This window comes from Cupressus sempervirens, chromosome 10 (assembly GCF_028749045.1).
Source record: "Cupressus sempervirens isolate cs-2001-9-10 chromosome 10, ASM2874904v1, whole genome shotgun sequence".
NCBI classification, from domain to species: Eukaryota; Viridiplantae; Streptophyta; class Pinopsida; order Cupressales; family Cupressaceae; genus Cupressus; species Cupressus sempervirens.
Window position 1 is genome coordinate 73,553,157 of NC_143127.1, and position 13,753 is coordinate 73,566,909.

Sequence of the window (13,753 nt, forward strand, 5' to 3'; positions counted from 1 at the left end):
ACTGATCTGGTCTCTAGAAGAATTGCTATATACAAAAGAAAAAAGAAAGGATGATAGATGCTGAGCAGAGAGGAAGATCAGCTATACAGTTAGCTAGAGACACTGATTGGAGCATTCAGATGATTGACTGTACCTCCTTCTTGATTGTAGCAGTTGAGCTAGAGGGAATCCATTAACTGTTTGAGCTGTGCTCGAGAGATCTGGCAAATGAAGGCTGTTGGATGACTGTTTGAGGGGCTGTTTTTGTAAATGATTGTGCCGTCAGGCAAGATATTCCTTAATTGCATGTGCCAAGCCATAAAACTCTATGGCAGGTGACTAGAATATGACAGCTATTATAGAGGGAAGTGAGTGTGTGTGTGGATTGCAGGGGGAAACCAAAAGGGAACTTGGAAGCTAGTACTAGTGAACCAGCAGGTTGTTGAGGTGGCTGATATGCACCATTATGTAAGAGATTTTTGGGGAGCAGGCTTTTGATCTGACTATGGACTCAGAACTTGCAAAAAGTTCTGTTTGCACTTTGTAAGTCCCCTCTTCAAAATGATCTGTTAAAGGCCGTGGTACTCATGGGTTTGCTATGTGGTTGGTAACCATAATAAACTTGGAGATGGTAGGATGGGATTTTTTGTGGATTCCTCTAGTGAATATTGTGTGCTTTCAATGACACCCCTTTAGGGTTACAGTAGAGTTAAAGAAGAATTTGTCACTCTTCTTTTTCATTTCCTTAACCTGGCCTTTGACTTTAGGTTCTACATTGTTTCTTTATTTAGTAAATTCACCAGTACAGAGATCAGATATCTCATACTGGTTTCCTCTAGTAATCCAGTTTATGTTTAGTACACAGATTCTTGATACATGTTCAAACCGAACCAGAACTATATTCAGTTGCAAAGAAATAGCTGTCATATTCAGTGCCCTCATAATCCCATCCATGGATGTCTTCGTTGCTACCTTATACATCAGCTAAGTGATGGATCATCCCTGATTACTAACCATTTCGGAGATAATATGATCAACACAACTTGATCCAACTGACATAAAACCTTGTAAACATTGCAAAAACTTGCTGAGAAAGTGATCTCAAAAACAATATCACTGGAAAGGGTTTTGACCTTGTAGACATAAGGTTACCAAGTAGCTCTAGATTGAGGGACTTATTCTTTGCTATATCTGAAAGGACTGTGAAGGATGAGATACAGCCTTAAAATTGGAACCCTGTTTTTCCTTACATAGCAGAGCTTCCAAACTGTTTATTTTTTACTATTCCTATTTTCTTTGGAAGTCTTTTCTTATCTTCTTTATCTCCTCTCTATAACTACACTCAATGATTCAATTTTCTCTTTAAGACTAATATAGTTTATTCTTTTTCCTAAGTTATGTGGGGGTGACAGAAAGGAGGGGAAGGCCATGGCTGAGGGAGCAGGGATTTGATTAGGTTGCCCATATAAACACTATATATCTACTCACTTTTCATTGTCATTCCACATTCAGTTCAGTGGTTCAAGTTTTGTTTTGAAAAGGTCGGCCAATTCATCATGCACTTCTTCATTATCCTCCAGGTGATACATTTCCTTTATTTTTTCAACATCATGAAATAAACTAGTTACCCATCTTATGTCAACGTTAAAAAATATTTAAAATTAATTTATAAATCTGAATGGCACATATGCTCAACCCATAGTCATAGAGTAAGGCCAGCACTATACATAACAAACTAAACAGTCGATTCAATATAGTACAAGGGTGAAATACAATAATGCCTAGCTAGTATCTTTTCTTCTTCAAGTGATATCATGACCAACGGAGCTAACTGCCTGCTAACCTACCTGTCACCGCCCCTCCTCTATTGCACCTACAAACAGAAGACAATTGTAAAGTTTCTGCAAATTCTGTTATAAAATCAGACTTCTCAAATATCCTTGGGTTGTTGTAGATAATCTTCTTTGACTTCTGAATGTAGGAGGAGTTATCAGAATATTGAATGCTGTTCTGAATTTAATAGTCTCTGCAATAAATTTGTATGGGGCAGTATTGCTTGAAGGAGCAAACTTATGTTATTTGTGTGTCCTCAAACTACAATAACACCCATCGCTTATACCAAGACCAAAGGGCATGTCCCTTAAAGGGACATGACCCTTTCTAGTTTGGTCCATACATTACTTGTAGAAATCGGCGCCTTAAGGGAGATTTCAAAACTGTTTAACCAACATAACAATTAGTTATAGTTAGTAAAGGATATTTTTACTGCCAAGGATCGCCGCCCATCCTATTTTCAAGTATGGTGTATATATTGCTTTCGTATGTCATAAGGGGAGAAGATTAAGGTGCTGTCTGCACTTCTCAGACCAGTATGAATATCATAGTTAATATTTAATGCTCCCTCTTGACTTGATAATCACACTGAGAGATAACATATCTAACATCATCAATTACGATGAATAAGCATAGATTGATACTCTATATCTATCTGAATCTTCTGATAAAATAGTATCATGGAACATATGATACTGAGTCATATAACTATCTTGTGATATGACTTATCACTTATACTAGCAATGTCAGTATTGCATGTAATGCAATACATAGGATAAAATTCGAAGAACGATTAAGTTCTTCATTTATCCAGGTTGTGATTCATAGGAACTGGCAATCCTATATCACAACTTGATCTTGAGTTAAGATCTATTAGAATACAGGATGAAGTTTGAAGAATAAGTTCTTCCTTTATCCAAGTTTGTGATTCATAGACATGGAAATGCTTATGTCACAAATTATCTTGAACTCATCTAGATCTAACAATAGTTCTATATTGTTCAATACATTATCTAAGAAATCGTCGTCTCTCATAATGTCTTTTATACAACTATTCATTACCTCAGAGATCGTCACTTAAATAATGAATACAGATGGTGGAGCACATAGCAGTCAATAGCCTAACAATAAAATTATTGTATTAATGATTTAAAGAATACAAATGAATTACAATTCAACCATACCAAGTCTTTTCTTGAAGTGATCTATCTTCACTCTAGAGAGATTTGGTGAGAATATCTGCTGTCTGATCTGCAGTGCAAATGTATTCTAATTTTATAATATTTCTGTCTACCATATCTCTTATATAATGGTAAGGAATTTCGATATGCTTGGCCTTGTCATGAAAAACTAGATTCACCGAAAGCTTGATGGAACTCTGATTATCACAATGAATAATCGTAGGATTCATGGCTTGCCCAAATAATCCAACAAGTAACTTTCTAAGCCAAACTGCTTCCCGAGAGGCCATCACTACTGCAATGTATTCGGTTTCTGTGGAACTTTGTGATACTGAAGACTGTTTTCTGCATATCCAAGATATCATTGTTGATCCTAAACTGAAACAACATCCTGAAGTACTTTTTTTGTCTTTAACACTTCCACCTCAATCTGAGTCAGTGAATCCATGTAAATCTAAGTCAACTTTCTCATATTTGAGACCAACATTAAGAGTGCCTTGTAAGTATCTCATAATGTGTTTTACTGCAACTAGTTGAATCTCCTTTGCCTCACACATAAACTGACTTAAGGCATTAACAACATAGCAAATATCAGGTCTTGTATTTATCAAATACACAAGGGACCCAATCATCTGTCTGTAGAGAGTAGAATCTATGGAAGGTGATTCTGTTGCTGCTTCTTTAACTTTATGTAGATTAGTCTCCATTGGATAACACATAGACTTGCAATTCCACATTCCAAATCTCTTCAAAATATTCGATGTATACTTCCCTTGATTAAGTATAATGTTATCAGAATTCTGTTGTACTTCCAGTCCTAGGAAGTAATGAAGGAGTCCCAAGTCTTTCATTTCAAATTCTCTAATTAGATCTTTCTTGCATTGATTTATGAGATGATCATCAACTGTTATTAGTAAATCATCAACATATAGTATTTAGAATTACTATATCATTTTTATCCCTTTTATAATATAAATTTGGATCGGCTTCATTTTTGGAGAATCCTAAGCCAGGGAGATACTTATCAATTCTTTCATACCAAGCCCTTGGAGCTTGCTTAAGCCCATAGAGAGCTTTCTTGAGCCTACAAACAAAAACGTTAGGATCATGAGTTTCAAATCCTTCAGGTTGCTCCAAATATACTTCTTCTGTAATCTTTCCATTTAGGAATGCTGTTTTTACATTCATCTGATGTACTTTCCATCCCTTCGATGTTGCAATGGCTAGGACTGCTCTTACAGAGGTGTATCTGGCAATAGGAGCAAAAGTTTCTTCATAATCAATGCCTTCTTTCTGAGAGAATCCCTTGGTTGCAAATCTGGCTTTATATTTTTCAATGCCACCGTCTGCAGCATGCTTTATTTTAAAAATCCACTTGGAAGAAACAACAAATTTTCTTTTAGGTCTTGGAACAATTTCCCAAACATCATTTTTCATTATAGATCGGTATTCTTCCGTCATAGCATCTTTCCAAGCTATATGTTTAATAGCGCATCTGAAACATTGGTTGGTTCAAATTTAGACGAATTATTCATGTTTGCTGTATAACTAGAAAATCTCTTGGGTGTTTTGTTTTCTTTGATTGTTCCGGATGGTGCAGCAAAGTCTTGTGCTTCCTCTACTGTCTTAATGGCCCAAAGTGGTATTTTCTTAGAATTTTGAGTTTCTTCAAGATTAAGATTTTGAATTTCATCTTCAATTTCTTCAATGTTCTCCCTCTAAGACTCAGTTTTAGTATTTCTTTCAGAATTAGGTAAAGGAGAGGGTTCTTCAGAACTTAGGGCATTTTTGAATGCCAAGTCTTCTTCAAAAATTACATCCCTACTAAGTTCAATATTTTTCTGTCCAGGCATGAAAATCCTATATGCTTTAGATGTTTCACTATACCCTACAAAAATACTTTTCCTCCCTGAGGGTTCTAACTTAGTTCTCTTTTCTTTTGGAACATGGATATATACAGGGCACCCAAAAATCCTAAGATGACTTATATTGGGTTTAACCTTAATTAAAGACTTCTTCAAGAGTTCTATCTCTAAGGTAGGAGTGAGGGCTTCTATTTTGAATATAGACAGTAGTACAAGAGGCTTCTGCCCAAAGATAATATTCTTGATTTTGGTCAAATATCATAGCTTTAGCAGTTTCTATAATTGTTCAATTCTTCCTTTCTGCTACCCCATTTTGTTGTGGGCTATAAGGAACGGTATGCTCTCTCTTAATTCCCTTTTTTAACGAAACCTTTTAAACAAATCTGAGGTGTATTCCCCTCCATTATCAGTTCTAAGAGTTTTAATTTTGTCTTAATAAGTTTTTAGTTAATGTTTTAAATTCTTTAAATCTCTTTAGGATTTCTTCTAATTCTTTGCATTTTAAGAAGTAAATCCAAGTTTCCTAGAGAATTCATCTATGAACAGAATATAGTACCATAATCCTCCAAGAGAAGGAATAGACATAGGTCCACATAAATCTGAGTGGATTAATTCCAAAACATTTTTTTGGTTTTACTAGCGCTATCATGAAATGGACTTCCGGTGTTCTTACCCAGAGCGCACCCTTTGCATATGCTTGAGTGGTCTTTATTTAGTTTAGGTAAACTAGTAACCATCTTCTCCATAGTTGATAAGGTTTTGAAATTTAGATGTCCTAACTTTTTATGCCATATTTCATTTATGTCCGCAGCTTCATGAATTAAATCTTGAATAGGTCGACTAGGGTCTGAATTTAATTCATACAAATACCTTTTCTTTGATCAATCTTGCTTTCTTAATTGAGGAGCTCTTAGTCCAGGTTATTACTTTACCATCTATGAATGCAACATTATGTCCATCAACTTCAAGTGTTGTAATTGAGATTAGATTTTTTTTATTCCTGGTACATAGAGTACTCCTTTGAGAAGAAGAGAATTTCATGATTTTAGTTTCAAGGCGCAATTTTCAATTCCTTTGACGAAATGTGTTGAATTATCACCGATGGTGACTTCGCCATTAACTTTTTCTGATATAGAGTCTAGTGCTTCTTTGTATCTTGTAATATGTCTAGATGATCCACTATCAGTCACCCGTGATTTATTTGAGACTTCATTTGATAGTGACGAATAGAATACACGATTTTTAGGATCATAGTTATCTTCTTCCCTAGTAACATTTGTACAGTTCACTTGTTTAGAATTCTCAGGGTAATTAGATCTGTAGTGTCCAAACTTTTCACATTTGAAGCACTTTATTTTGGATAGATCTTTCTTAGATTTGTCATTCTTTTGATTACCCCTTTTCTTCTTGAAATGCTTCTTCTTGCCTTTATAGGAGTTTGTATTAAGAACATGAAGTTCTTCATCTTCTGTTTTCAATTTCTCTCCTTTCTTTAGTTTTCTGGTTTCTCTCTGAAGACAATCTCCCTTAAGTCTATTGAAGTTAGGAAGTTTATCTCTAGCACTTACTCCTTGTGCAGAAGTTTCCCATGAATTTGGTAATCCATTTATAGCAATCAGTGTTAGTTTTGTGTTATTAATGATGGTTACTATACTTGCAAGTTCATCTCTTAGGCTGACAACCCTTAAGAAGTAAGAATTCATCGATTCTCCCTTCTTTATTTGTATGTGATTTAGTTGCCTTTTTAGTGCGAGAACTCTAGTTGCATTGTTAACCTCATATGCATTTAGTAGTGCATTTCATCATAGCAAATGTTGTTTGATGTTTTGTTAGCATAAGTACAATATCATTTTTCACTCCATCTAATATGATCTGAATGGCTTTCCTATTTCCTTTACTCCAGATAGATTTACGAGGTTCAATTGTAGGTTGTTTGGATGCTGATTCAACAAATTGTTCTACATCATTTTCTTCAACAATCATCATGATTCTGAATTTCTACGCATCGAAGTGTTCTTTCCCATCAAACTTGTCCTTGGGTCTGATTGTGTATGTCATTGAGGATAGGAGAATGATGCTAGATATATATAAGGTCTGATTACTTAATTTGTAGAACCTAGGTTCGACTACCAAAGCTTTGATACCATGTAAAGTTTTTGCAAATTCTGTTATAAAATTAGACTTTTCAAATACACTTGGGGTGTTGTAGATAATCTTCTTTGACTTCTGAATGTAGGAGTTATCAAAATATTGAATCTTGTTCTGAATTTAATTGTCTTTGCAATAAATTCATATGGGGCAGTATTGCTTGAAGGAGCAAACTTATGTTATTTGTGTGTCCTCAAACTACAATAACACCCACCCCTTATACCAAAACCAAAGGGCATGTCCCTTAAAGGGACATGACCCTCTCTAGGTCGGCCCATACATTACTTGCAGAAATTGGCGCCTTAAGAGAGATAACAAATATATTTAACTAACATAACAATTAGTTATAGTTAGTACAGGATATGTTTACTCCCAAGGATCGTCGCCCATCCTATTGCCAAGTATGGTGTATATATTGCTTTCGTATGGCATAAGGGGAGAAGATTAAGGTGCGGTCTGCACTTCTCAGACCAGTATGAGTATCATAGTTAATATTTAACAACAATGGCATCTACTTTATATTATAGGATATCAGTTGTGTCCAGAGAAGTGGACACCTAAATTAAAGACTTAGTTAATTTAATTTTAGACATGGTCAAATTAACCAACCAAAGATGGTCGTGGGTTACGCAAGTCGATATTATAAAATCAACACTCAAAATTCCCATGGGGTTCCTCATACATGAATAGCATCGCGAATAGCACAACTATCTAAATAGATATATTCTAAAAAATAAATGAACAGGGTAGAGTAGTAAAAAGATGAAGGGTATTCTTGGTTCCCAAAACCGCATATTGGAATCCTACGGGTCTTGCCAACTCGATGTTGGGATATCCAACCAGTTATGGCCAACTTGACGGGACTAATCGATGCGATCGAAATCCCTTACACTTTTGGCTCTACAAAACCAAGGCGGGAGTACCTAATCTTGAACAAAACACTTAAGCCTAGGATGCTTATAGCAGATTGATTAGAATGCGAATATAATTAAAGCTTTCAAAATGACAAGAATTATAGAAAGCTTCTAACCCGCAAATTATGAACTGAGAACAAAAGTAAATGATTGTATAAATGTGATACTGTTTTAAATAAAGAATACTTATAGATTAATGCAACAAATGAATAAGTTAATTCCTTGTAAAGGAAAGAAATGAAACAATTGCCAGCATATACTTATAGATTAATGCAACAAATGAATAAGTTAATTCCTTGTAAAGGAAAGAAATGAAACAATTGCCAGCATATGAATTATGAATCAAGAGTAATATAAAGACCAGTGCTTAATTAAATGGGCAAACGGAGTCAATATTATAAGTTGAAACATATAACTTTATGAAGTTCAATGTATTTAAATTATAAATAATTTTAACAATTCAGACGTGATGGATCAATTATATGAATGCAATTTTAAACTAGCCTAGGATGCACTTTAACTCCTGTGATATGGAGACAAACTAGACATAGATTTGGAAACAATTAAATATTTCACAATATCTATGATGTGCGATTTTGAAATGCTATAATTGGTCCTGTCCACCTTATCTATCATATAAATTATTTATAAAATTAAAAATAATAATTATAAAGGACGAAACTATATAATATTTTAACTCTAAAGCTTCATGCAAAGGAAATAAAAAGAAATTTTCTTATTGATAATGCTGGAAATAAAATTGGATGATCTATCCGATATAATTTGACTCTAGAATCGCACAAGAATTTATTCAATAATCCACAATCCATAGGCTTAGTTCAAAAATTCATTTATTTGCCAATGAAAGAATAAAATTTATCAAAGTGCATAATAGTATGAATATCTAAGTTTTGAAATTATTTGAATCGTCCCTTGTTTTGATTTTGATCGCCTATTTATAAATGTATAGATAGTTATACGGTTGTCACCCAACCATTGTGTCTTTTCGCAAATGACAACCAATTTAAAACTGATTGCTCAAGTTAGCCAAATTATATTCTAAGAAAACCTTGGACATATAATTGTTTTGCTCTACCTGAACATTGATTTATTTTCCATCGAACCAAAGGCAATGATATTCCGTATAGAATAAATATTCAAACATTGGAAAGTGAGCATCCTGAGTCGATGTGCTTCCATATTGTGCTCCTGGTGCAAACGGCAAAGAGTATTTATAAAAGATGAATCTTCCAGTCCCATTCCGCATGTGTTGGACACTCAGACTAGGATATATCTGACTCCCATGTCAATTGGCGCCTCATACTGGTGATGCTTCTTCTAATCACTCATCATATAGACCTGCAACCAAAACAAAATAACATTAGAGGTGTAAAATATTAATCGAAGCTCCTTAACCATCGATGCAAATCACCTTGCTCCAGCAGCTCTGTTCCTTCTGCAAGGCATTGTCTTTACTAGATGTGTTAATCAATAACTCTAGTTCCATGGAATATTGTTCTCTTTAACGGACAATTAAATCCTCTTGGTGAAGATCACCATCCTCCTGTATATATTCTCCAGACCTGCAAAAGAGCACAAATCATCTTCAGACATATATACCTGCTTGGTGATTATCATGTTCAACAAGTTACCAACGATGCATCATGGTTTTCCATTTGGTGGAATCATTTGCAGTCTTGGAACAGGAATATGTCCATCTCATGTATAGGTTCTTATGAAGGCTTTCAGATGGTAACCTCTTCCCAGAAGTTAAACACAGCAAATAATAAGCTTTTTTACATTCCCTAGCAAACGTGAAATTATACTTCTGCAACACATCTGACAGCATATTCATTTTGTCTTTTCTTCATGATGTAATCTGAAGCAAACCCTTGTCTTTTATTGTTCTGTACATTGGCAATGACCTGGACTTCAATTCTTTCTGAAATGCATACATTATCGTGCATTTAGAATTCTCGGACTTTGTAACTATTATCTGCCTTATGTATTTGACGTATATGCATACCTTAGTCTTCTATTCTGCGGGCTTCAGGAGAGGACAAAACAATATTTTGTCTTTATCGTCAACTTATTCAAGAAATTATCAGGCTTCACAAGAATCAAGTTCTTCTTGATATGTTTTTATTTTGAATGCTGAATACTTATATACATCCGAATTAATATATTACCATCCATATTGCAAAATGACATGTCTTTAAATAGTCTTGTCTCAGTGCTCTGTGTCCTGAGATACTCCATCCAGTTGTTTGATTGCCATGTATCGTTCCATAAACTGTCACAGCTATTTCTTTGTTACCCTACGCTGCAATCAACCAATTACTATATTTCCTATCAATTCGAATATAGACCAAGGAATGTCATTCATTGGCTGTCCCGAGGAATATAGTCTGCCACATCCCTGTTGAGTTTCTTCACACTTGCTGCTGAAGCACTCTTGAACTTTCATCTCTTTTTGTTCTTATTGAGATAAAGAACTTCTGCATCAAGAATAATTTTCCTCTGTGCATAACTGAACCGTCTTTGGTAATCTTCATATGTGTATCATTCACCACCTATTGTGTGCTAGATTTTCATTTATTTCTGGATTAGGAGAAGCATCCTGTGGGCAGCAGGAATATGTCTTGCTATATAACTGTCAGCTATGGATGTTAAGAGATCATTTATGCCAACAATTTTACCGGGTATGCCACAACTGCCATAATTGGATTGATTTCAGTGTATTGCAGCATAATACAAATAGTGGGTAAGATCTACATGGTTAGCCCTGTTTGATTGTTGTTTCAAGTTCTTCAAATCTGAAGTCCCCTTAAGATCTCTAATTGCTGTCTATATCTGTAGCTCATATCAAAGTTATCTCAGATTTTTATCTTCAGTTTTATACATCATAAATGGAGGCCCGGATTTTTGCCAAAAAATAGGGCTCCATCAGGTACCACAAGTTTCTGTTTTATTGTTGAAGAAAAAATGGTGACATTTTGATTTTATGGACCCTAAAAACCATTTTCCTGAGGGCAGGATGGTTGTTTGCCTGTCTTAGGAGTTTTTTTAATTCTTAAGCTTCTAGATACTGTCTTAAGTCAATTGAGACTTCAGAAGCATTTTAGCCTGCGTATAGAAGGCTACTCCGTGCTGCTTTCTGCTATTTCCCATGGGCTTTGGGGAAGATGGCTTAAAGTTTACACACTGTCAATGCAAGTATATAATTTTGATCTTCAAGTTTTTAATGTTGGTTCATGCCATTTCTGATGCTATTTATATTAGTTCTTTCTAATTTTCTGTACCTAATTTTTTATAGAGGATCACATCGAGAGTTATTGCCACCAGATGACATTATCTGTATTATGTTTCAAAATATACACCTTTCTGATTCTTTGGACATAGTATATAATTATATTTCTTCTTGATATTTTTTTTTATCTCTGATCTAGATGCAAAAAAAAATCATGGATAATAATTTTTGTCCTGGTATAGGGAATAGATATAGAATTCATTTTGTTTAATAGTTGTTGGTTATTGAGTAGAGGTAACCAAAAGTCAGCTCATAGGGATGATGGGTTCATGAGGAATTTATAGAGATTTCTAAATCAATATATCATTGATCTTTACGCTATTCACATTCAAAAGTAGGTATTAAATAAATGGTATGGAGTTGGACTATGGACATCTATGGTCAAATGTATCTCTGAATTAGAGAGACCGTACAGTAAATAAATCTGTTTATCACTCCATGAGTCTTGTAATATGCAAGTTACATAATTTATTTGGAAACTAAACTATTGAAATTCTGGTTGATTTTATGCCATAAGCCATTGTGGTTTTGGGGCCCTGGGTAGTGGGGCAGGTAGGCCTTAAAGCTTTGTATCATAAATTTATGCATTTTTGCCCGTTTTCATGATGAGCTCTGGATGTTTTCTGTCAATACTTGGCATGAGTAAAAGGGGGAGTAACTTGCTGGCACCTTTCCTGCACAAGTGCTATGCGTACTTGCAGTGTATTTCAACTCTGCTTTGTATAACCTGGGTAATGGAGGCAAAGTGTTTATGTGTGGCTTAAATCATTTATTAGACATAGGTGCACGAATCTGATAATCTTGGTATCTACTGATAACATAGCATGAACCCATAGCTTATAATGATTTAATTATGAGAAAAGGGTCTCTCCTTAGAGGATTCTGAATGAATTTCAGTTGTATATACTATAGATAATATGTGCTGAAGCCTTGGGCCTGTAATTTTCTTTTGTTATCCTTAAAAGGCTTAATTAGAGAGAAAGATCTGTCTCATGTATCTTAACATACTAATGTTATTGTCAGAGAAATACTTTCCATGTATCTTAACATATTACTCTCATTTGATTGGATTTGCAGTGGACAGCCCAAACCTGTCACATGTGGAAAACCTGTGCTGAAAGCAGCTGTACCCTCTCTCTGTACGGTTCACTTCCAGAATGCCCAGAAACATGTTGCACGTTCTTTGAAAAGGGCAGGACTTAACACTTCTTCCAAATCTGCCCCAAAATTCCATCTTATTATTTCAGAATATGTAAACTATATTCAGAATAAAAGAAGGGAAGCTCGGGCTGCTGGACTTATTGATAATTCTGACAAGGAAGGATTCATCAATTTGAGTACAAGAAAAGATCCTAACAACCATTAGATTTTCTGTCTTCTTTGTACTTGAAAGATTGAACAGTTGAATCCCAGAATCATAGCTTGAGTGTTATAATCAAACTTGAGTTGTACATAGTAACTAAAGTATGGTGCAGCTTTGGGGGCTATCTTTTTGGACATTCATGCAATCTTGCCAGAAAAAAATGTCTATTTATAAGATGTTAATTACATCACATTTTTCGAGAATGTGTACTGAAGATTTCAGCTTGCCAATTGCCCTAATGTTATTCCAGAGAATTCAACTTCTCAGTTACTCTTACACAAAGTGCAGAGTTTCTGTTAATTACCTATTGATGCAGGTTCTTTAACAGATACCGTATTCTCGTAATTTATCATTCTATATTTTTATTTGTTTATTTTGTTCTTGTTAAGTTGTGATATGATACAAATTATTCATCAGTTATGTTTAGTTTATTCAACTTGAAACTACGAAGTACTAAATTTCTATTGCATCTTGATTGTTTGTCCTACAGCTGCATCTAAATACTCCACCTTCTTTGTAGTACCAATTTTGTCTCTTGCAAGATGCTGATGTTTTCTCCTGGCATGAAGCAAGCAGTGCCCAAATTGATTGCTTGAGGCCCCAAAAAAATGCTTCAGCTCTGCGCGGATCTTTTGAGCTTTGATGACATTCGGTAGAGATGACAATGGACTTATAACTATTATTATAACGTGGTCTGTTCTCATATCATCTGCAGCGAAAAGGATGGCTCACTTTCAAATTTCTTTGCTTGATGGCACAACAAAACAGTCTTGGCATATTGTCCAAATTTCTAGAAATTATATTGATTTTGGAGGCCAATCTATAATGGCAATGTTCTTCTGGATAACCAAGGAAGAGGGAAATTTTATTTGGATTGCAATTATGCTTTTCACATGTTAGAACACCTTTCCCATGTGGACAAATGATAAATTCAAATTTCTTAATTTATAGCATTGGTGTGTCTGCTTATTTCTTTGAAGACTATTGCAAATTAGAAAGTTATTCCATTGCAAATATTTGAATTTCCCTCTCAGATGGATTAGTTTATGACTATATTGTATTGCACAGAATTTGGGTTGAAAATTATCCCCAAACCAATTTCATTAGCTTTGTCACACTTGAATTCAGTTTTATGTTTACTTCTGGATAATCGGCAGTGG

At 34.8% G+C, this 13,753-nt stretch overlaps 1 protein-coding gene and 1 long non-coding RNA gene across 2 annotated transcripts in view; one reads left to right on the plus strand and one right to left on the minus strand.

Moving 5' to 3' along the window:
• LOC149532645 (uncharacterized) overlaps window positions 1–13,546 on the plus strand; it is a 50,696-nt gene extending 37,150 nt beyond the window's left edge. Inside the window, exons 2-3 of the mRNA XM_089804815.1 lie at window positions 12,308–12,909; window positions 13,084–13,546. Coding sequence (XP_089660941.1) covers window positions 12,308–12,596 — 289 coding nt within the window. The 3' untranslated portion in view covers window positions 12,597–12,909; window positions 13,084–13,546. The remainder of the gene's footprint in view (window positions 1–12,307; window positions 12,910–13,083) is intronic.
• On the minus strand, window positions 8,813–9,559 carry LOC149532646 (uncharacterized). Its single transcript, XR_016357080.1, has 2 exons — window positions 9,353–9,559; window positions 8,813–9,279 (listed from the first exon to the last, which is right to left on the minus strand). It is a non-coding gene; the product is annotated as an uncharacterized LOC149532646 (long non-coding RNA).
• Window positions 13,547–13,753: the final 207 nt, after the last annotated feature.